Source organism: Ursus arctos, unplaced genomic scaffold (assembly GCF_023065955.2).
Source record: "Ursus arctos isolate Adak ecotype North America unplaced genomic scaffold, UrsArc2.0 scaffold_10, whole genome shotgun sequence".
In the NCBI taxonomy this organism is placed as follows: Eukaryota; Metazoa; Chordata; class Mammalia; order Carnivora; family Ursidae; genus Ursus; species Ursus arctos.
This window is the reverse complement of record NW_026622764.1, coordinates 34,043,369-34,068,114: the sequence shown is the minus strand read 5'-3', so window position 1 is coordinate 34,068,114 and position 24,746 is coordinate 34,043,369. Positions and strand designations below refer to the sequence as shown.

At 34.0% G+C, this 24,746-nt stretch overlaps 1 protein-coding gene across 1 annotated transcript in view; it reads right to left on the bottom strand.

Moving 5' to 3' along the window:
* Nucleotides 1-1,514: 1,514 nt before the first annotated feature.
* The window catches only part of DACH1 (dachshund family transcription factor 1), a 411,845-nt gene continuing 388,613 nt past the window's right edge, over nt 1,515-24,746 (bottom strand). The window contains exon 11 of the mRNA XM_026493390.4: nt 1,515-4,312. Within this exon, the coding sequence (XP_026349175.2) occupies nt 4,275-4,312 (38 nt within the window). The 3' untranslated portion in view covers nt 1,515-4,274. The remainder of the gene's footprint in view (nt 4,313-24,746) is intronic.

Here is a 24,746-nt window from a genome sequence, read left to right as displayed (position 1 = left end):
AGACAAATGATCTGATGAAATGATCTGATTGAAATAAATGAAAATTATCATGAAAAGAACACCTGGTATAGTGTTTTACTTAGAGGAAAATATATCCATCCCTTTTCGCAATCCCTACACAATTGTTTAACCCACAAAACATGTCGTATTATTCTGTAGAAGGCAAAACAGGTCGCTAGTACCCCTTCTTGGGAAGGTGTCTAAGTCAGTGCCCTCTTAATACCAGCTCCATGTCCACTACACATTAAAAGATGCTCAATGAATCTTTTCTTGCTGGAAGTAAAATTTCCTATTCCAACAAAATTACCAGCTCCTCTGGGACAGCAGCTAAGTTTTCCACTTGAGTCATCACAACATCTAGCACGGTGCTTTGTGCAGAATAGACGCTTTATTAATGAATCCGTTTAAATGAATAAATGAGGATCAGTTGAGCTTTTATATACCAGTTGTACATATTAAAGATAAATGTTAGCACCAAGCCTACACATGAGGAAAAGTGGTATTTTTTACAACGCCATTTACAATAACGTTTTAATTCTATTAACATCTCTACTTCCCGTATTGTAAAAATGCAATCCATATAACTTTTATTGGTAATTTACTCTCATCTGGCAATAAATAGCTTTTGTTCATATTGTAAATTTGCTAGTCCCAATGAGAACACACGGGGAGAAAACCTCAAATCATTACCAAATTCCACTAACATCCAAAGATTGTATGATATTCTAGTACAAGTCTTACTGACATAAACATATGAAGACAGAAGACAAAAATGTGTTTGTAATGGTCACATAAACATTTTAAGCTTTTATTAGGGAAAAATCATATCTTGTTAATTCATGAAATAATTTCTTTTGACAGAAAAAAATCCATTTTCCATCCTCTTGGGAATGTTTAGAATATTCACAGAGATAGTAACCCAATATTTCTTCAGATGCAGCATTTTGGATTGATTAAAACGTGTATATATTATTAAAAGATATTGGAATATCAAAGTTTCTAAAGGTATTTTTTCCAATGATAGAGAATGAAAGCAAAACACTAAGTTAGAGTTACAAATCTACACTCTTATAGATATGGGACTAATATATTTTGTTCCATCAACATGTCTACTTTACATTATTCAGCACAAAGCTTTGTGAAATAAGAATCATGGGAATATAAGAATATAAAGGAAAAGGGTACAAATAACAGCTTCATAAACTGAGAAATGTACATAAATAAATCATGTATATGTGGGCAGTTTGCTTAGCTGGCAAGAAACAAAATATGGAAAATCTGCTTGTTAAACAATAACTACAGAGTGTGCTTTTATGATGTTTTTCAGCACAGTAATTCATATTAGAGATAGAAGCAGTTGCATGTTAAATAAAATCATTGAGCATTGTTCCCCTCGCATTGCAAAGAGCTGACTTATGTTGTTTTTAGATGCCTCCCATTAGAAAGTAAATATTCCTTCAATGCTATGCATTTCACAAAATTTAATAAAGACGAACTGTAAATAAAGTCACAGGGAGATTTCAGACAGTTTTATTAGGAGATTGTTGAAAAGAAAAAAGAAAATTAAATACAACAACAGTAAACGTGGTTCTCACATTGAAACCAGGCTCAAAGAACTAGGCTACCATAGAAAAATTTCCAATTCTTGCATTATGATGTAAAAACAGATTTTTGTACAGATTTTGTACAACAAAATTCGTAATAACCTTTTCTCATTTTTAGAAAACTTTAAATATATAGATAAAAATAGACAATTTTCATAGGTCCTACACGAAGATGAGTATGTTCTGTTCCAAGGGCTTGCATAGAGCGCAAATGTGGTTATAAGACAGAACAACTAGACATTAATATTTTTAGGATTACAAAGCATGGAAACCATAAAATGGGCACAATTTTACTTGTTTATACCAAAAAAAAAAAAAAAAAACCAAACAAAAACAAATTTCAAACCAACCTGTATAACTAAAAAAGGAGAAAAAACTTAAGTTACAGACTTAAAATAACATTTCATGAATTGTAATATTTACAACATGTTAGTAAGATTCTCTCTTAACATATAGCTGATAGCTTCTTTCTTTAATCCTTGCTAGAATTCCTTTAATATCAAACCAAACACTAAAGCATTCTCAAAGGTCTTGAAAGTCTGCATTTTAAAACTATTTAACCTACTGAACAGGGGACTCTATGCAAGGAGCAGAGCGATGGCTGATTCTACTACTTCGGTAAGTTGTAGGCTTTTTAAAAAATCTTTTAAAAAATGTATGATTCAAAAGCTTGCCACAAGTCCCTCCAATTTTAAGTGTCGTAATCCTTTAAAGACTGCACACAGGGAAAAGCAAGAAATACATACGACAAGGAATAGAATCTCTTGTGCTCCAACAACAAAAGATGGGTCTGGAAGAACGATGCCTCGAAAACCAAGTTTCTACAGAGCATTTACTAACAGTATTTTAAATAAAAATACTGCTCCCTTTCCAGCAAGCTAAAATAGGAACTGTATATATAACTTTTTTATTGTAGTAAAAAATGGACTTAGCTGGTTAATAGCGAACTACACAAAAGAAATATGTTCCAGTATTGCAAGGAAGACCTAAAAACTATAGAAGCTTAGTGCCAGAGTATCTATAATGTTCATTTCTTCTCTTAACCAAATAATTAATACCGAATCAGAACTATCTTTAAACATTTTTAAGCGAGTTTTCTTGGACATGAAGGATTTTGCTATTCATGGTAATAAATAATGTTATGATCATAAAATTTTAACATGACAGCAAATCATAAAATGCACAGCGACTGTACTGGTTCATAATATCAGTCTTTAAAGATGTAACTCCAGATTAGTCAAAACAAAGAGAAGGTAACTTCAGTGTCTAATAAGCACTGTTTGCAGCTTTACTTCCAGTTATCTGCACAAAAGTGAAAACACATACTGTAACTTTCAAAAAGACAGTGAAAATAACACATAGGCACCCTTCCCTCTGACCGGGGGGGAAGCACAACACAGTTTAACTTTATCACTCAGTGCTACATGGTATTGGACTGATACATCAAGGGTTTGTTAGGTTTTGTTTTTCAGCAACATTAACATAATATGACATTAACATATAAAAATAGTTCTGGTGTTTTGATTTATTGTTCAGCCACAATCCATTCTCAATAGTGCAGTTTGGGGCACTAACTAGGGTTCAATATACAAATAAAAGTGGCTGACACAGAGTTCTGACGTCACCAGATGCTTAAGATCTCATTCATTAATACTGTGACTCCGGACAAATATTTACATGCCTGCATGCGTTAAAACCAGAAAGGTGTCTTTCTGACTAACAGGGTGACAAAACATATTTTCTAAAATTCTCATTTTCCTAAACTCTAGTATACTACTGCATACATAATACCTTCCTTGTATGTTTTATGTTTCTATACTGTACATGTGACCAACAGTTTGAATAAGAAGCATCATTATTATTTTAAATTCTATATGCCACTACCAGTTTGGAATGAAAACATGTTACATTTATTTATTTTTTTTTTTAAGAAAAAAGACCTTCAGCAAAACCTTTTGGCTTATAGTCAATGCTTCTTTTCAGATACGCAAAATGTTATTTCACTGGGTTGTTGTCAACATCCATTTGTTGGTCTTTTGGAAGTATGTGAAAAAAATCTTCAGGAGAAAACCCACAATTAGTTTAAAATCGAATGTAATAGAATATTACTCTTTGATTTATTGATTTTTTTTGTTTTTTTGTGTTATTTATTTTTTTTTGTTTTTGTTTTTTTTGTTTGTTTGTTTTTTTTGTTTTTTTAGGAATCCTCTATGCCCCCTACAAGTTCATTTCCAAGTGTTCTTGCTGGTTTCTGGAGGACATAATTCTGTAAGTCTGGGTGACCACTGGTACAAGAGTCTCTTGATGTGCTCAGATACAGAATTTTCAGAGGAGGAAAATGGTTCATTCCATTAAAAAAACAAAGCGAGGCCTTACTCAGACCTGCCTTTAACTCTGTATACAAGTGTCCAGCAGCAAAGTTGCAGTTTTTAACTGTAAGAAGTTGGATACCTGTACATTTACAAACATTCTCAGGTCTCTGGTATGAACCACAGGTGAAAATCAATGGAGGAAACTTTTTTTTTCGTAGAATATTTAAACTTTGAAAGAACATTAATACACAAAATTGAGGAAGTTCCCTTAAAAGGACTTTATTTTTTTCCGAACTTTCCAATGACGAATGTCTGCAAAGTTCTTTACTATAACATGGATTTCTTCAACAGGAAAAATTCAGTACATGACAGTAGTTTTCAAATACAGTCTTCCATCTAAAAATGAACAATAAAAAATAATTAATTTCATGACATTTGGGGGACAAATGTGATATAAAAACTAAGTAGCCTGATACAAAATTGGTGGATTTTCTTCTACCTTCACTTGTTTAGGAAGTAACATTTTTCACATATTCTCAAAGTTAATTTCATAATTACACTGAGTTTATGCGATCAAAAAGAATACAGAATTTCTAGTTCTCATAAATATATATTTGCTATTTTGATATCAGTTCGGGAGCACTCAGAAAACAGATAAGAGTATGTGTGTGGGTGTTGCTGATATGCAAAGCTAGTCGATTTCTGTTGAATGACAATTACTTCCTCCAAGCTTGCAGAACCAAATTTTCTCTGAATGCACTCAGGTGTATCTCCATCGCGAAAGACTGAGCTCCCATCTTACTCCTTAGCAGTGTTGTTAAATATACCATGTAATGTAACTATTGTGCACATTTGTTGCTATTTATATGAAAGCCACCTAGGTTATTTCATCACTATCAATGAACTATACAGTCTTTCCTTCTTGAAGTGAAATTAACCAAACAATTAAATGTTAAGATGGAAATATATTACTCAACTTTAACCAATTGAGAAACCCATGGTTATGTGAAAAAGAAAAGCAAATCAAATACTGGACACATTCAATAATCCCATTTGAATGAAGCAGAAATAAGAAATGGGAAATTAAAAATCCAGAGGAAAAACAAAATAAAATGTAAGCTCATTTCTCAAATGTAGCACTCTTTAAGCTGCCAACTTTGTGGTGTGGGCTAAACTCTGGATATACTTCTATAAAATATATCTAAATTCCAAGTTATAAGATCTACAGTAGAAGGTAATAAGAAAAGGAAATTTTTCCAAGCATTTCTAAGAATGAATATTGCCATGTAAATGTTTGCAAAATGACTGATAGTTGACCGATAGTGTGAAAATATAAGGAAAGAGAAATAACCTACAATAAATCCAGGAAATAGAAAAATATCCTCTAAATATGTGCAGATCTCACCTTCAACATTAAGCTAATTGAATGCTTTCACATAATCTGTAGTAGACACAGTAATTAGTAAGGAACTTAAAACTAATGTTGAACCGTTTATTACTTCATAGAAATAAATATTGTCATGCCCAAAATTTACATTCCTATTATGTTTGATTTTAGCCCAAATTGTACAGTTGGAATATTACCTCTAAGATGTCACAGAACTCTGTTTTGCTCATTGATATATCCTAAGAACCTAGTACATGTTCAATAAATATGGGTTAAATGAATGAATGAATCAGAGACACATTTTGTGAGATTTATACAAAGTATATATTGAAATAAATAAAATATATATTTAACTTATTATTAACAGCCAAAATCCATCTTTTGCCTTCAACAACGTGAAAAGGAATGTCCATGAGATTGGTCTCCTACCAGCTAACTTCTAATAAGGTGTATCAAGTATTGGTTGCCTCTGTAAAATTAATCCAGTTTGGCTTTATTAATAACATTTACTAAAAGTCTCTAAACATCCTTAGCTTCCCAGTTCAATAATCATCATCATTATTTTTAATATATGAAACATCTAATAATGACAATGACTATCTGTTCCCCATGAGTGGTATACACCCTTGGATATATGGTATAATCTGAGTTTCATCAATGAAAATATATTAATCCAACTGAACTCTATTTTTGAACAATGACTTAAAGGCATACAAAACTATGCTGGATAATCACCCTGGATATTTTGTCTAAAAACATTTTACTTCCTGGCTGGTAACAATAATTTCATTAATACTAAATATTACTATGGCTTAGAAGTAGCCATTGTTAATATTCAATAAAGATAAGAATTTCCTAAATCAGGTATTAATCAAATACCCATATCAAAGCCATAACATTTTGATGAAAATTTCTAAGAAAGGATATGACAGTACCATATTAACATATTATGAAATATTTATCGTTTTTGCACGGAACATGGTCTGATTTCTTCTGTTTGCTTGGCTTGATTACACCCACTAGTGGGACAAAACTATTATTTTTCTCACTATAGATTATTATATAGATATATAAATATAACTATCTAGTTTCAGCTTAGCAGGAGTTTCGATTATTCACTTTGTAAATAAACCTAATTAACTTGGAATTTAAAAAGTAAGCTAAAATTTCAGTCATTCATATACTTTGTACCATGTGGCTAAAAAGTGAACCTTTTTAGAGATAACTTTGATCCTAATGATTTTTACTACGTAAGGCAACATACATTTTAGAAAAATCTAGTAATAAAGGATTCAGAAACAACCGAAGGAGCACTATATTTTTACCAAAGTTTTTAATTCTTAGCCCTTAATTACTTCATCCCTATTTCTCTCTCCTTTCAACTGTCTTATTATTTCTTCTATGCAGTCAGTTATGTTGAGAGTATCATTTCCATTCTTACTTTAAAAAAAAAAAGGCAATGTTTCCTAGCATTACACAGTGGGGCAAGAGACATTCTTAACTTTCCCCAAATTTAAATTCCTTCACAATATCTATGGAAAAGTATTTACTCAATATTAACATTCCAGGGCTCATTGTGATTTTTAAAAAAATCTTTGCACATTAAAGAAGAAAAAAATAAAATCTTGAAAAAATAGTTTTTGAATCTTCTGCGATGTCTGCAACCTATTAGAAAGATTCTAGTAGCAAAGAGTGGGTATAAAAAATAATTTATTAAGTAGAAATACTTGTTCTAAGAGATTCACTAGCCAAATTCTTCACCAAGGCCTACCAGGTACTACATAATTTGATATAGTATTTTGGTCTCTAATCTTATCTATTACCACCCTCCCTAGTCCATGACCCTGGCTCTCTAGGACACACTAAGTTCTGTACTGTGTTGGAGTATAAGGCCTGTTCTTCCTTTTAGAAATCTAGAAGAAAAGTACCTCCTCCTTCCTTGCTTACTTTTCTGCTCCCTTCTATGGAACTTCTCTAGATAGAGAGCTCCTACTTATTCTCCAATACAAGCATCCTGGAAATTAACTCCATAATACTTGTCTCACGTTGAAGTTATATCTGGGGAGCCGACTACATACATGGTCGAGAACCACGGAAGCAGCAGCCGTATCTCTTTTCCCATCAGTATTAGAATGACAGTGCTGAGCATGATGCTTGCTTTAAAAGTTTAACACGGTCTGAAATATTAAACTTTTGGAGAAATGAATTAATATGCTTACATAACAAAAATAATTATCTTTAGCATGCTAGAAATTTTAAATTCTATCTGAAACTAAATTTTATTTTATTTTATTTTATTTTATTTTATTTATTTTATTTTATTTTATTTTTAGAGGGGGGAGGGACAAAGGGAGAGGAGGGGAGAGACTCTTAAGCAGGCTCCACATCCAACAGGGAGCCCTATACGGGGCTCAATCTTACCACCATATCATGACCTGAGCCGAAATCAAGTCAAAAGCTTAATCAACTTGAGCCACCCTGAAACTAGATTTTCAAGTGAAACTATATTTGTTAAAAAATATAACAATAATTATTTTGTAAGCATCTTTACCGTAGATCACATACAAAATACATTTATAAAAATTATATACATTATGTTTATGTGCTCAGTATCTGATCTACCATAATTCCACTTTTAATAAATGTCTCCTTGCATTTTTGACTAATGTTCCTAACAGATGGACAAACGCATCAAGCATTAAAGATGCCAGCTATAAAATAGATCCCACCTGCTACAGTTAAGGCATTTCTGTGATTAAATAATACTTAGGCATCAGAGATTATCTGCCTTAGAATTAACTGGAAGCAGATATATACCAGGCAGAGACAGACCCTGGAGAGTAACTCTCTCTCTTTTTGACTACAAAGCCTAACTTTCAAATCAATTCTACTCTATAATTTTGTCATCTTTATTGAAACATACTTACGGATGATGCAAAGTCTGTAAGGAAAAAAAATTTAACTAATTTTATATTGTTCCAGAGAAGTTATATTGGTCCCTTAATCCACAGCAAATAGCCCCATATGTGTGCACCCGGAGAGCTAACAACAGTCCTCTGAAGGACGGGCCTGCAGGTTTATCTCAGGCTTCTGATAACAAAGCACCTGAGTGAAAGCTGAATGGCAAGGGTGCTAGGAAAGATATATGGGCCCATAATTCAAACTGAGCTCTGTTTTTATGTTATATAATAGTGGTTTCAATACTCCCCTTCCTTGAGTCTTCCAACAGCAATCAAAGCCATGGGGCCATTGAGAAGGCCCTACAAAAACCAACTACAGAATGAAGGTCATTACAATCCCTGGAGTGCTCCCCTGGCTCCGGCTTTGTCATTCAGACGTGTGTTGCTTGCAGCTGAAAGCTCAGAGGTCTCATTTATATATTTTGTTTTAAGGGCGGCCCTTTCTGCAGCATACTTACCTTCTAACTAGATAATCTCACACCTATCCACTCTTTCTCAGATTGTATTTCTTTCTTTCTGCACGTGTTGACCACAGAAAATTATGTTTTCTATTTCTTCCTGATGCTGGGCCAGGTTTACCAAACAATCATTTCTTGCTATCTCAAATGGATGAGAGTTTTTCTTTAAGATCAAGTCAATTGGCAATAAAGGCAATGATGATTAGTATAGCTAATATTTTCTCAGCACTTGTGTTCAAGGCACTTCATAGATTTTAAGCCTAAATTTCCCATCAACTCAACAAAACAGGTCTTCTTAGTGCCTTTTATTTTTTCTTAAAGATTTTATTTATTTATTTGACGGAGAGAAAGAGAGCCGGAGTGGCAGGGTGGGGTGGGGTGGAGTGTGCAGAGGCAGAAGGAAAGGCAGACTCCCTGCGCAACAGGGAGCCAGACAAGGGACTCAATCCCAGGACCCCAGGATCATGACCTGAGCCAAGGTAGATGCTTTACCAACTGAGCCACCCAGGTACCCCTTCTTAGTGCCTTTTAAAAGTAGGCTATTAAGCTTGAAAAACTTAAGTATCTTGCACAATTTCACAGATCTAGCAAATAAAAGTGCAGGGACTTGATATTTGTGTGAATCCAAAGTTCTCATCCATTCCATTATGTCGCTTTCCTTTAAAAAATAATTGGACTCTCAGCAGAGGAAATGCGATGCCTCTGACTTGTAGAAGTAAGAGCTTGACTTTCAGTCCCATCAGCCGGCCTGCCTTGTGGATCGATTCCTCGCTCTCTTCCCCCAGACGGGGTCTTTCTTTTAGTATGCAGACTTTCAACTGAGTAAATTGAAAGGAGAACTAGAATTCTGATGGTTTGGTTTCAGAGAAATTATCTTCCTTTAACACTATGATTATTTGCTTTTGTATGGGAGGTTGATATGACAGAAAAATCATCAAGCTACACTTTGTGCATGGGAGTACTTAATTAAAAAGCCTGTTCTAATTAAAAGCATTTGGGAGTAGGGAGTGAATGAAACTATTTAAATTACAAATTCCTAATAGTTCCAAAGTTCACTGTGATTTGATGCTTATAGCTATAATTTGGTATATAAGAAAGTATCTAGATCATGGAATAGTTTATTGCAGGTGTAAATTTTTGTAAGATACTTACTGTTACTATGTAGATTTAGATCTATAGATAATGAGTTAAAATTTTTTAAAATTCCTTGTAAAAACAGATCTCAGATTTTAATATTAAAGTTGAAGCCAGTGGTGGCTCAGTCAGTTAAGGGTCGGATTCTTGATTTCAGCTCAGGTCATTGGGCTCCACTCTGGGAGTGGAACCTGCTTTAGGATTCTGTCTCCCTTTCCTTCTGTCCCTCCCTGGCTCTCTCTCTCTCTCTCTCTCTCTCTCTCTCTCTCTCTTTAAATAAATAAATAAATAAATAAAGTTGACCCTCAGATAGGACCTTTACATGTATTGTATGTGTATAGTATATTATTTGCTGTGGCTAAGGAGGAAGAAATAGGGAATCTTTCACAAAATTTCCAACTTTGGTTTGTTTTGTGTTCATGTATTAATTTTACTGTTTTGATGCAATGTGCTTTTTTAATGCAATGCTTTTGCTGGTATCATTATAAGTAGTAATTGGCAATGTCTAATACATATAGACAGATATAGAATTTAGCTTTCATTCCATATATACTTAAAAACTACAGTATTGAATAGTTCGATCATTTATTTTTAAAACTAATGAAATTTGTTCAATAACAATCACATTACATAACAAGATTTTTATATTAGAAGACAGCATACAAATTGGAAAACAATTTCAACTTGCTTAGTTGGATGACACCAGAAATCCAATTCTTTCATTGTATGAAAACTATGTAAAATCATCAATAAGGGAGTATGTTAGTGAAAGGTATCACACAATATGCAAATAGATGTATATTCTAGTTTTGAATAGAACTCCCTTGCAAACATCCACACGGATCTCTAACATGTCTTTTGCACAAAGGGCTTAACAAATTACATTTCCTGTTAGGAAGTAGCTTTATTAAAACTGGCATCCATTTGTTCAAAATTGATACCCAGACACCTGTAATCTAACAAAATTTGCTGCTTTCACAAAACAGTTGTATGTGCACATCTCACTACTCCAGAGCTGAGGAAAATATTAACATAACCAAGGGCAAACATATAAGATCATATATCCAGAAAGTTTAATATTTACTTAAAGAATATTAGTTTAATATTAGCCTTGAGCCTCTCTCGACATAATGTCTTAATCATGTGAAGTAAGAGAAACCAAAACAAGTGATGAAAACAAATGTTAATGATTCATGTGATATTTGATAAGACAAGGAGAGGAAGTCAAAATAAAAGCAAACAAACAGGAACAGATGGGAAGGATCTTTGTCAAGTCATAACCCCTCTTCTAAAACCCCCAAAGGAAGAAGCTAATTAAAGAAAATATTGTTTCTTCTTTTTTTTATAATTTTATATTTAGAGTAAGAACATTCTGCAACCGCTAAAGCAAAGAGGCAGAGACACAAAGTCTACATTTAACATGAGAAATATTTTAAGAGAGATTGATGTTCAGCACAGGCCCTTTTATAAGAGGATTCTGAGTAAATATCATTTCTTCTCATGAAATGCAGCTAATAACTGTCTAAGTGATTTCCAGAAATTATATTCAAGGTTGTGTTCAAAGATATTTAAAAAGTAAAAACTGGAAAAGTTGCAACGGAGTTTGAGTTTCATGTCACTTAGGGCTGTAGTTACAGAAGCTGATGCCCACAGAGTTGGGCAAAGTGAGAGAGGACTAGACCCCAGATGCCTTTTGTGTGCTTTCTGCATAAGCACCTGGTGCTCTTCTAGAGAGTGGGCATGCTGTGTAGACAAGAGCCCTGCAACAAGTGTATTCCATCTGTATAAGCCAAATATACTAGTACAAGCAGTAGGTAATGGGTTACCTAATGGAACAATATGGCTCAGCTTATTGGAAATCAGAGCAGGTAATATCACATTTACTAAAAGGCTAGTATGAAGTAAATCTGTTCTGGTTAACAGTGAAGACAAAAAAGTATCATCAAAAACTGCTTTTATAAATTTTTCAGTTGCCTTCAAAGAGGAAAGTAAATGACAGAACACAGTCTAGTTTAAAACATGTTCTTGGAAGATCATCTAAAGCGAGGATATGCACATTGAAAGGTAACTAAGCTTTAGCCAAAAATGATAAAAGTGAAACTCCCTGTGAAGGGACATTATATCAGACTTTGGACGCACCCGAATCGAGGAGACACCCAAACTTTGACAGTTGGAGAATTTGAAGCAGGTGGAACTGGACTGTAGGTATTGTGTGGCTAGAAAGGGTCATCACTGGGCAAGCTGGTCTAATCACAACAACCTTCCTAAATGGGACACTAAATAGACAACCAGTAATGAAAGCCGGACTGAAGAATGTTCAGGGAAGGCATTTGAAGATCTGCAGATAGTCGTGGTTAATCTCAGCTGGCGTGGAATTAGTCCACTCCAGCCCTAGGCAAAATACTTTTCCCAAATGGCTAGATCAGCTTAAAATATCTCAGTTCCTCTGAGAAGTGACATTCTTGTTGTCAGTATCTTAAAGAAGAGGCCCTTTGCCTGCATTTTAGGCTCAATGATGATGTTGATGCTCTCTGTGGGCAAAGAGGATTTTACTACCAAAGATTAAGATAATCCTGCTTTATTGGGTACTGAAGATCTTTTATTCTGTAACTCAAGAATCTTTCCCAGTTGGGGTAGAAATCTGGACCCCGTGGTTCTATGAACTGATGTCTATTTAGGAACTCCTTGTTCTTAAAACCTTATCTCCATGACCACAACCAAGCAAAACTGATTCAAAAAAATCAACATCATCAACTGTCTACTATTTATCTATGCAACAGGGAACCGGCTATTCTATACTTCATGTTAAGAAATTAGTCTTCTGACAAATGTTTTAATCATGAATAAGCAGTCTATACTCATGGAGACAGAGTTTGGATCCCATACGTCGTATCACTAGAACCTGAGTGTTGTCACAACTACGTGACATAGGATTCAAACGTTTGTCCCCCCAAGTTGCTTTCACTATGCCAACACTTAAAAAGCTTCACTATCCTAGAGACATTAATTAAAGTCTGGCTATAATAAACTTAAGAGCAGATAACATACTATTGGTTTCGTGTATTACCAGTTCCTTGATCATTGCCTGGAATCTGGCAAGTGCTCAATAAAAATATATAGAAGGAACTATCAAACAAAGTGAGGGGAAGATGGATATTGTGTGCCCCTGAATGTATACCTTCAGAAAAACACAATCTCGTGTGGGTGGTATGCAGGCCTAGAAGATATGACCTGAGCTGAATCATGCGGAAACATCAGATGCAAAATGATGAACACTCTATTAAGACTGTATTCTCCCAAATGTCAACTTTATAAATTTTTTAAAGTCCAAGGAAGAGCTCAAGATCAAGGAGACTAAAGAGAAAGGGCAACTAAATATAACATGTGATACTCATTTGGATTCAGTAATGCTATAAAAATGCTATAAGGGACATGATTGGGTCCAATTACAAAATTAGAATTTCGATGTCAGATTAAATAAGAGTACTTTGACAATGAACTATTTACTGAGCTGATAAATACACAGTGTTTATGTCTAAGAGAACATCCTTGTTTTTAGTAAATGCCCCCTGAAATATGTATGGGTAAATATAGCAGGTGAAGGGCCACGATTTATACAACTTATGCTCAAATGCTTCAGAAAATACTATGCAGATAGTAATAATAGTAGAGCACATGGGAACAAAATATTAATAATAGATGAATCCTGATAAAGGACATATGAAAGTTTTAATAGTTTTTTGAATTTTTCTGTGAGTATGGTTTTCTTTCAAATACAAGTTAAAAATAGAATAATTTGCCTAATGGTATAAAGTTTTCATATTTCACCAATATCAGGTATTTATTAATAACTCATTGAGGATATACACTCTCCACTAGCCACATATACTGTTTCACTGATTACGCGGACAGTGTTCTCATAGTAAATGTTGTCTACTTAACAACAAGGCTTTTGAGAAGCCCTATTCAAGTATTAGATAGTAAGATGATGCCTAGTGATTTTTCTTAACAGAATTCTCCAAAAACACCAGGTTCAGTTTCATGAAACTTACTGGACTGAGGGTGTGGACATAAGCTGGATTCTGGTCGATTCGTCCATTTTGTTTTAATGGTAAACTTACAATTGTAAAGTTTATGAAGTCTGCTTAACTGTATTACCTGTTAGTTAGTTAGTTAGGACTCTGTATGCTAATGTGCATTTGTTGATATACGGAAAGTACTGTTCTGATGATCTGTGTTTGAAACACAAGTTATCTTTTAAAAGTTTATCAAAAACAAACAAAAAAGCAGAACACAGACCTCTTTAAAGTTTTGTTTTGTTTCTGTAAACAAAGAAAAATTATATTGCTGGTGGGTCTACTTTGGTAAAGCATGTGTGTGTGTGCGTGTGTGTGCGTGTGTGTTCTAATTAAGCATTCATTAGTAAGAAGTGGGAAACCATCACAGTGGTTAATGTACCAGCAAGTGAGAATGGGGTGCTCTGTACTCAGGTTACCTTGTCCTGATTGGAAGGTGAGACCTCCCAACTTCAGCAAAGTAAAGCACAGTAAAAATCTCTCATTACTTTCTCCATTCTTCTATTCATTTCTGGAATAAAGAAGACTAAGACACAGGTATGTAAGGAAATAATCATTTGAAGGCATATCTGAACCTGAATGACGAATGGATAAACTATGTATTATGCCTAATTAAAACAGAACATAGAAAAAAGTGATGCCTTATTTGATAAAACAAAATATCGCAGGAAAGGGAAACGGATCTTTTGAACCAAGCATTTGTATTCTTCAGAATTGCAAGAAACAGTCAAAATCCTCAATGAATAAATTGTTTTCAGAATAAACTTATGTGTTATCTCTGGGGGGAAAAAACCAAAGGTGACAATTAGAAGAGCGGCTCTTACAGAGCCTGGTTGTTTGCTTTAATTTTGGAGGGAAAAAAATCATCTTTCTTTTAAAATATTAGCATTTTCTATTTTTTTCCATTTTCCTTTTTTTTCATTTTCTCTATCATGACTAAATGAGCAATTTTAATAAAGTTATATTTGTTTAGGGAAGTACCTGTAGGGGAATAAAGTTCTAAATCTCTAGAGCTTTATTTAACACATTTATCCAATGCTGACCCTAAATACTGGTCTAGTGCTAAACTCGACAAATGACAAACTCCCATGAAATGGCCTCAAACTTTTAAAATAAATATGATAACTTCTGCAACTAAAGAAATGACACTTTTGTGGAGAATAGCTTTTCTTTATATCTTATCTAATGGAATCCTCAACTGTTGTGTAGACAGTATATGGCTAAGAACAGTAACATGTTATATAAGAATTATTAAATAAGGTAGCCCTCTGTGCACTCAATTTTAAAATTAACCCACAAGGGATCAGCCCAGAGAAGTGTAAAGTTATAATAAGGAGACAGACTAGCAAACAGGCAAGGAAATGTGTTGACAGAATGATCACATCTGAAGAAAGAATACGAGAATCAAGAGGATTTGTCCAGAAAGGTAGCCTAGAGAAATCAGTTAATCTGGCAGATTTTGCAAATGCCCATGAAAGCACCAACCAGGAATGAGATTCCCTTCAGAGACTGATGTGCACATCTGGTCTACCTGTACATATAATCTTGAGTCCATAGAATATTTGATGATATAATACTCCTTGTTCCAATCCCACTCTTGCCAGATAATTTGACGATTTTATTTTCTGCATAGCCACTTTGGTAGGAATCCTCTAAGATAGCCCGTAATGCTCCTCGTCTCCTGATATTCTCATCTTCGTGTGATACCTGTCTTCTTTAAGTGTGGACTGTATCTAAGTCCTTGCTTCTAATGAAGAGAAAGAATATGGCAAAAGTGAAGGAAAATCACTTCCAAGATTAGGGTATAAACAACTGATGTTTATCCTGCTGGCAGACACTCTTCCTGGATCTTTTCATTTGCTTGATCTGCTGAAGCAGGTTGCCATGTACTGAATTGCCCTTTGGAAAGTCCTTGTAGCAAAGAACGGATGGTGGTCTCTGGCCAGTAGCCAACAAGGGAACTGAGGCTCTCACTCCAACACCCTTGAGGACGGGAGGCATGCCAACAGCCACATGAATAAGCTTGGAAGTGAATCCTGCCTCAGTTGAGTCTAGAGATGACTGCAGTCCCTTCTAACACCTAATTGTAGGCTGGGAGAGACCTCAAAGCAGATGACCCAACTAAGCAATTCCCCAATTCTTCACATACAGAAGCTGTGAGATAATGAATATTGTAAACCATGAAGTAATTTGCTGTGCCACAGCGTGTAATTAATACTCCTTCCTTTGTTAGAAAGATGTGCTGGTCAATGCCACAAATAAGTATTTCAGTTCTCGTGACTTACAGTGTTCTAGTATACTACCTCAGTTTGCTTTCTTCTGAAACAGAAAAAATATTGATGACCTGTCCCTGGGTCATGTGAATTTGCCACGCCAAGTGCCACTTTGTGAGTTCTCTTGGAAGCTTGCCTACACTTCAGAGAAATAGCAAAACCAACCTGTGTGTCTCCCAGTACAATATTTGTCTTACTACATCAAAATAATTTTTTAATCTTTTTTTCTTTTGATTTATTTATTTTAGAGAGAGAAAGAGAGAGAGAGAGAGTTCAAGGGGGAGGAGGGGCAGATGGAGAGGGAGACAGACTCTCAAGCAGACCCCCTGCTGAGTGAGGAGCCCTATCCGGGGCTCGATCTCAGGACCCTGAAATCATGACCTGAGCTGAAATCAAGAGTCAGCTGCTCTAATGAGTGAGCCACCCAGGTGCCCCTACATCAAAATAATTTTTTTAAAAAGTCTCTGATTTGCAACTGATGGAATAAAATATTCTAAATCACAGAATATTTTCACAACTTTTGTCTTTTAAAAATAGATATTATATATATAAATATATATTAAATATGTATATCTTCTCTTAAGTGGAAGTAACTTTAACTATACTACCTTAGGGAATTTGATTCTACTGGGAATAAAAAATAGATTTTCTATAAAGATTGATGATCTTGTTGCATGATACATAGCGGCCTCAGAAATAAAAATGATAATTGTTAATAGTCCAATTCTTATACTGAACTTCTCTCAGAAAATACTGATTACATCAGACACGTGATGCAATGTGACAGAAGTAACCATTCCAGGAAATTGTATAGCTCCATATTGCTGAAGTTATTACTTAACAAATTACCAAAAAAGAAAGAAGGACAAAAAAAAAAAATTCTAGATCTCTCTATTAAAAGCACTTAGAAACACACTAGATTGAAGATGCCAGACAATCTTTTTAATATCCCTTCAAACTTTTGATTCAGTAGTGGTGACTGGCTAAGTTCAATTTTGATTAAAACTGGTATCTTGCAATATTTGAAACAGTTGTTTATCATACTGCATGTTTTCCAAAGAAACAGACATAATTCTTTACAAATTGATCAGGAAAATATCAACAAAACCAGCCACAAACAATGACAAATGTAAGCCACTAAATGCTTTCTAAAGTGGAAAACAGTGAAAAAACAAACAAAAAAGACAAAATGTGCTATTACAAAAATATGCAATGCTAATAGATAACTTTGCGTTTTACAAATTGTCTCTGTCTCTAGACACAAAGAATTTCAGGACACATCTGAGCACTCTGAACTTACTTACAGTTTATGTTTAAGTTCCAATTTGTTCTCAGCATATATTAAATTCCATCGGATTGTCAAATTTCTTTAATTCAATTTCAAAAAATAAACACAAAAACTCTACAAATAAACATTTAAAGTATATTATAATAAATGTGCATATATTTAGGAAGAAAAGATAAATGCTGATATATGTATATTTCATGCCTACTGTGAAATTCTGCTCTGGGTCATGGTAACATAGGCCACTATTTCCATTAAAATTAATAGCTTGTGGCTGTGGTTACTGTCAGTATTTCCTTATTTTCCCATCACTACCAATTGTGACATGAATAAAATTAACTTATGTCACCACGTAGATCCTTATATCCCGAATTAAGGTTAGATTTCGAGAAACATTATGAATTTAAGGAGCTCATCGAGGCTTATGTCAAAACCACTTTGTAATAAAATCTCTATTTTCCCAGCAGAGAAACTGTTTACTCTTTTAGGGCGAACTCACAGTTGCACTTAGATAATACCAAATTGCTCAACCACAAATGCCTAATTTTATCATAATATCCTTGATTCATTTCAATTGGACAGACTTCAGTTCAATCTCTTTTTGAGGAAACTTACTTGTATAGCTATAAGAATATTAACTTGTAAGTCTTGATTAATAAATATTGCCTGTTTTCCCATCATGATAGCATTATGGTGTCTGTATGAAGAGCTCACTTTATCAGCTCTCTTTAACAGGTCTGGTTCTTTGGTAGTTCAGTGCTCAGATGAGAATTCTCTCAATGCTTCATCTCTAACCAGACATTTGATGACTTTAGTACCAAATGTCTTATGTATTGAAAAATCTGATGCTTCTAAAGCTTAAAATATGGCGTAGGACTAGTATTATTTTGGTATAACACACTCTTTGTTGTGATAATTCAAAACACTATTACATGAGCATTTTTTATTTACTTACCAAGTCTAAAAGTCTAAAAGTGTAATTTTTACTTTCTCTTCATCAAAATAAGAATGTATTATACTGTTCAAATGATTGCAAACAATATGTATGCATCAGAGGGAAAGCTAACAATGTGAGTAAATTATTGTTGCTTTTTTGTTTATGACTCTATTCAATGCAGTTTGATTACTTGAAAGGACTGATATCCAACATACTGCCATATGAAACAATATCATGAAAAATACATGTCTCTTAATGCAAGAGTTGAATTGACAGTTTGTCATAGGTAAAATCTGCAGAATCAACAAAGATGCAAAATAAATAGGTCAAAATATGAATTATCTAATATACCACTATGTATTTTTAGCATTCTCTATCCTACTTTTATGTATATAATCAAGCACTGTAAATTTTTGGGTCCCAGCTTTATTACACTCACTCTAATGGACAAAATTCAATGCCGAGTAATCCATTCTTTCTAACTGCCATTAAAAAAAAAAAAGCGACTTCATGTTTTCTCTATTTTTTTTAAGAAATATTAGGTCATTCATTACAAATAAGGATGGTAGAGAAATGTATCAACTCATAGTCATTTGAACATTCTATGCTTCTTAATGTTGCATTTATTACTCTTATTATAACCTTTTCTTGGAGGAGAGGTGGCTTCTCTAGCCTTTCCGAAGAATGACAATTTTAAGATGAAGCAAAGATATTCTGTATTTCAACATAAGGCTTTAATGGTGCCCAAAGCTGTATCTCTTGTCTGGACCTCACATTCAAGCAGCCTCATACTCAAGCTCCAGCTCCATGTTCACCTGGATGCTTACTCTTTAGCTCTGTCTAAATGCCCCATTGGCCTGGATCTCCTTCACAGACTACCTACTTCAAATTACCAACTGCTGTTCCATATGCCCTATGAGTCGACTTTCTCCTTATACTTCACTGCTCACTCCCACTTATTCCTTGCACAATACCAGAACTTGGATTCTCAATACCTCACTTCTGAATTTATTACATTCTTCTTTATTCTCAATCTAGATCAACACTTCCCATGCAATATTCATATTGGATTTAGGATTTAATATAATGATTTCAGATATAAATCAAGGGGACCAGGTATAAAACAAAGGGAAGCAGATAAATACCCCTAAATAGTATTTAGGAATTTGTTTGAAGCCTTACTCAGAAGCAGCCATAATATTTATGTCTCTTCTTTTGAAAAAATTATATAAAATATGTCAATAATACAGCTTCTCAGAGGAATTAGATTTATATATGTAGACTCAATGAATCTTCACCAATCACCCAACTGGAATTAATTGGTTTGTTTGTGTTCTGAAAGTACTTTGTTTACATTTCAGAAGCACTAGATCAAAGCAGTACTTCATTAAAAGACAATGATCAATTTTAACGGAAGAAAAATCAAATTTTCTAAATTTCAGGTTCAATTTATTAAATTAATTTCAGGCCTCAAATACATGTTCCCAAAGGTGTACTAGTGAGTTCTTATAACCAATAAAACAAAATAATGAGTCCTACTAGAAAAACTTCAAAGTATGACCACCTAAAATGTTTATAGAGTATGTTAGTTTTTAAATATAGAGACAGGTAGGTACATGATTTGGCCATATTTTGATTTGTTGAAAATAATTCCTGATTTCATGTGAAAACTTAATGTATAAATATTTCATATTTTTATATAACTAAAATTTGACTTAATTCCTACCACCCCAAACAATACCTTGACACCCACAGTCTTATCAAAGAGAATTAAAACATATTTTACTAGGATTATTTATGTATCTCTATATCGCACTAGATTATGAATTATTTAGAAAAGATATCATGTGTTTTGCATTTTTTTCTGGCCTCAGCACTTGGTGTATAAGCATTGGTAAGGTGAATTGGTTACAACAGATAAATTTACCAAGAATTAGTTACAATAGACAGTTTGCCAACGCTCATTCCATGAGATACTACTTTAATTCAATAAAAAGTTTCGAAATCAAATGATTTTAGGAAATGCTAATTTAACTTTTAAATGAAATATATCAACTTTAATGCAGGACTTGTAGAATCTTTAAAATACTAAAAATGAACTTTGAAAATCAAGAAGATATGTATTTTTTAATGACATTCATTTTTCACAGTAGGCATTTTTAAGTTCTGTTCTCCCAAAGCGTTCATGAGATGATTCTCAGAAGAGGACGTTGGTGTCAGTCTGGAAGCCATGTTGGAGGAGCATGTTGATCTATGTTTTTTCCATCCCACACTGCAGTGAAGATTTTATAGCAGCTGCAGTGGTCACAGCGGTTTTAAGAAGAGACATCAGATGAAAAATATTTAACTGAAAGGGATGAGACTAGCAATTCCAGGTTTCATTAAAATTTAAATTTGTGATTTAGGAGCTTCCAAAATTTTCCTTATCTGTGTTCCGTTTTTATTTACTTATTAGCTTAACCATATCAAAATGTGGACCTTGGGGCGCCTGGGTGGCTCAGTAGGTTAAGGGTCTGCCTTCGGCTCAGTTCATGATCCCAGGGTCCTGGGACGGAGTCCTACATCAGGCTCCTTGCTCTGCAGGGAGCCTGCTTTTCCCTCCACCTGCCACTCCCCCTGCTTGTGTGCTTTCTCTGTCAAATAAATATATAAAATCTTAAAAAAAGAAAAGACAGACAAAGTGGACTTCCAGTTAGTGGTTAAAGAGGGAGAAGACAAAAACCGCATTAAAGAAGAAGCTAAAATTAAAATTCAGCACAAAAATGATTTTAAGGGGCACCTGGGTGGCTCAGTTGGTTAAGCATCTGCCTTCAGCTAGGTCATAATCCTAGAGCCCCAGGATCTAGCCCAGCTTCAGGCTACCTGCTCACGTTCTCTCTCACTCTCTCTCAAATAAATAAATATAATCTTTTAAAAAATGATTTTATGGGGTGCCTGGGTGACTCAGTTGTTAAGCGTCTGCCTTCGGCTCAGGGCATGATCCCAGGGTCCTGGGATCGAGACCCACATCAGGCTCCTGTGCTGGGAGCCTGCTTCTTCCTCTCCCACTCCCCCTGCCTGTGTTCCCTCTCTCGCTGGCTGTCTCTCTCTCTCTGTCAAATAGGTAAATAAAATCTTTAAAAAAAATGATTTTAAAATGTCTAGTTTTATATATTCACATGTTTGTCACATTGCTAACTCATTTTATTCAGAAATCATAAATTCTGCCAAGAGTAAAAAACAATAATCAGGGTCATTATTTTCAGGGTTCCCCAGGTAGCTCAGTTGGTTAAGCCCCTCTTGATTTCAGCTCAGGTCAGGATCTCAGGGTCATGGGATGGAGCCCCATGTTGGGCTCCACGCTCAGTGGCGAGTCTGCTTGAGGTTCCCTCTCCCTCTGCCCCTCCTCTCTCTCTAAAATAAATTTTAAAATATTTAAAAAAGTCATTATTTTCAAGTCTCAGAATTCTAAACAGTCATTGATCCATTAAATATTGTTGAAATTGCTTATATACTTGCTCCCTAATATTTCATGTTAAAGCACCCTGCAAGTGCTAAAAATATAAAAGCCTATAGCTTTGGAATAATGATAAAATTTCACCTCTTTGTTGGTTATACAATTTAACATTAAGAAAATAATTGGCAATGTTTTTGTATTTCCTGTGTTTTGTACAAACAACTTGCAAAAGAGCCTATTGAGTTGTGATAATTCACAGCCTTTCTATGAGGACTGCTGGATGTAAATAAATGTCTGTGTTCCAATTTTCTCACAAAAGAATAGAACCACATGTTGAAATACTATTCAAACAAGGCAACCAAGAACTGCATTTGAGATCAAAATGGGTAATTATCCGCCAACTAAATATTTAAACATTAACTGAGAAATCAATTCATATGTGACTTAACAAAAACAAAAACACAAAAATTTAGCTATACTGAAACTTAAGCATATAAACATTCTAAAAATATTGACCTAATTTTGGTATGTTTCTTTATAATCACTCAAGCATTAATTTTCATCACATTTTTACTCTGCAGATAAATGCTATCAGTATTTTTGGAATTAGCGGAGACTTGTGAATGTGAAATTATGAGATGAGAGAATAAACTAAGCTAAGTACAATTGCCAGCTTTGTATCAAAATGAGATTTGCTCTCTTGTTAACACGATAGCTCATATTCTTCAGTGTCCTGACCCTTCTTTAGGATGGATGGTCTGTGCGGGTTTGAGCCATAGTTTGCTGATGCCTTGACAAGGGTATCTTTTTGAAGCCAGTGAGGTTTCTGCCTAATTTGAACTCAAATCAGTTCAGCACAATGGGCTCACTGCTCTCATTTGCTCTATTAGTAGGTGTAATAAGGAGCAGTAAGTCACTAGTTAAATTTTGCCTGCATATAAAAATCTTACTGTAAGACTACAATAAAATATCTATAAATAGTGGGATAATATGATATGGAGAAATAGTTTAGAGCCATATTTTGATTTTGCTGCTGGTAACCCTTGGAAGGTTAGCACAAATATATCACAAATCTCAGTAAGGTCCCCTGGGAAAAATAAGAATTATAAGAAATTTATTCCAAAAGATAGACCATAAGCATATGAGTGCCATGCCATTAATGTTTTTCTTTTTATCTACCATATTTACTTCACTCTTTTCACTCACCGAGCTATAGTATATAATTCATCAACCTTTACATTAAAGTATCTTTTGCAATTTCTTGAAATACTTCTCATTCTAATCATTTAAGAAGTATAATTAGAATTTACAAAGTAAGTTATTGGGCATTTTTAATCTTTTTCAATAACCATATCAAGTGCCCAACACAATGGGATTAATCTGAACTGCAAAAATCTGAAGAAAGATGTGGGCAACTGGGTCTCAAAATTCTGTCTCAAAAGTATGTCTGAAATCAAAGCAGTTAGGGGAAGTCACTGCACTCATTCTAAAAAGCTTGGAGAACTGTTCTCTATACTGGTGACTTAATTGCTATTTTCAATTTGGTTTGTGTTGACATGATCTGACATTATATGACTTTTTTGGATTGAGAGAGAACTTTTCTCTGTCTTACTATTATCAAAGACTGTAAATAAACATTTGTTATTCAGGCTTCCACAGTATTTTTAAAAATCTGTACTTTTACATAAAAGTACATATTTTTTAGTTCCCTTAGCAACAACAACAACAACAAAAAATGGTAGTACTGAGTTTATGGTCCCACATGGGCTGGAACCCAGAACCATCTATTGGACTTAACAGAGAAATGTACTTTCCGTGCCTGTTGTCTTACATCTAATCTTCTTTTCTCATTTGCAAAATTCTTCTCCATTCCCAACACTTTAACTAGAGATAAGGCCTCACTGTGACATTCCATATAACATTGCTGGAGAATTTATAAAAAGAAGTCTAAGGACTACGGTAACTTGAAACAAAATAGAACTATATTATTCAGTAAAATCAATTAAGAAAAAATAAAGACATTGAAATAACTATAAGTATATATTATTTTATCATGAAAATCAAATAATTAGCTCTTAATTTGTTAAAATGGGAATTTTGTAAATTAATATAAAATCATAGTATGGAATCAAAGTTAAACACAGCAAACCTGATTATGTATGGGAATAATTTATGGTCTAAAATCTCCCCATCCAGTGCTCTTCCTCCCAGGGAGAAATAAATAAAGAATGAGAGTCAGATCCAATAATTTGTAGCCATCATTCATGGTTTTATAGGTGTAATTAGTAAGCTTAAGTGGAGATTTACTATCTCTCGAGTATGATTATATCTGAATTAGAAGAGTCTGCAGTTACTCCATACTATATGAAAATACAAACCATATTAAGAGAAATTTGCCAAATATAATAAAAAAATTAAGAAGCTCTAACACTTCCATCTTAAATGAGTCAAGAATAACTAGTTTATCTTTCATTTAATTTGCAAAGAGATAAATAATCATACAGAATATGTGGCTGCAAATAAATCTCCTCAAACCATATTATTTAAATTGACATAAACATTGAAATTCACACTCTGTCATGAATTTTTTAAATGCCCTGGAAAATCTGGTAAATATAATTTGCATTTTCCAGCTGAAAACATGCGAAAAGGAAAAGTATGCATCACATATGGGAAAAAAATATTGGCTTAAAATAATTTTTTTAAGATCCAAAACATGTTTAATTTTTACCAAAATTCATTTTTACCAAAAATGAACACTATTGCAAGTATTATTATATTGTTTGTGCATAATTATAAAAATAGCAAAGTCTTTTTAGCATTTTGTCTCTACCAAGCACGATTCTAAGTCCTTTACATATATTAATTCATTTAATCCCATAAC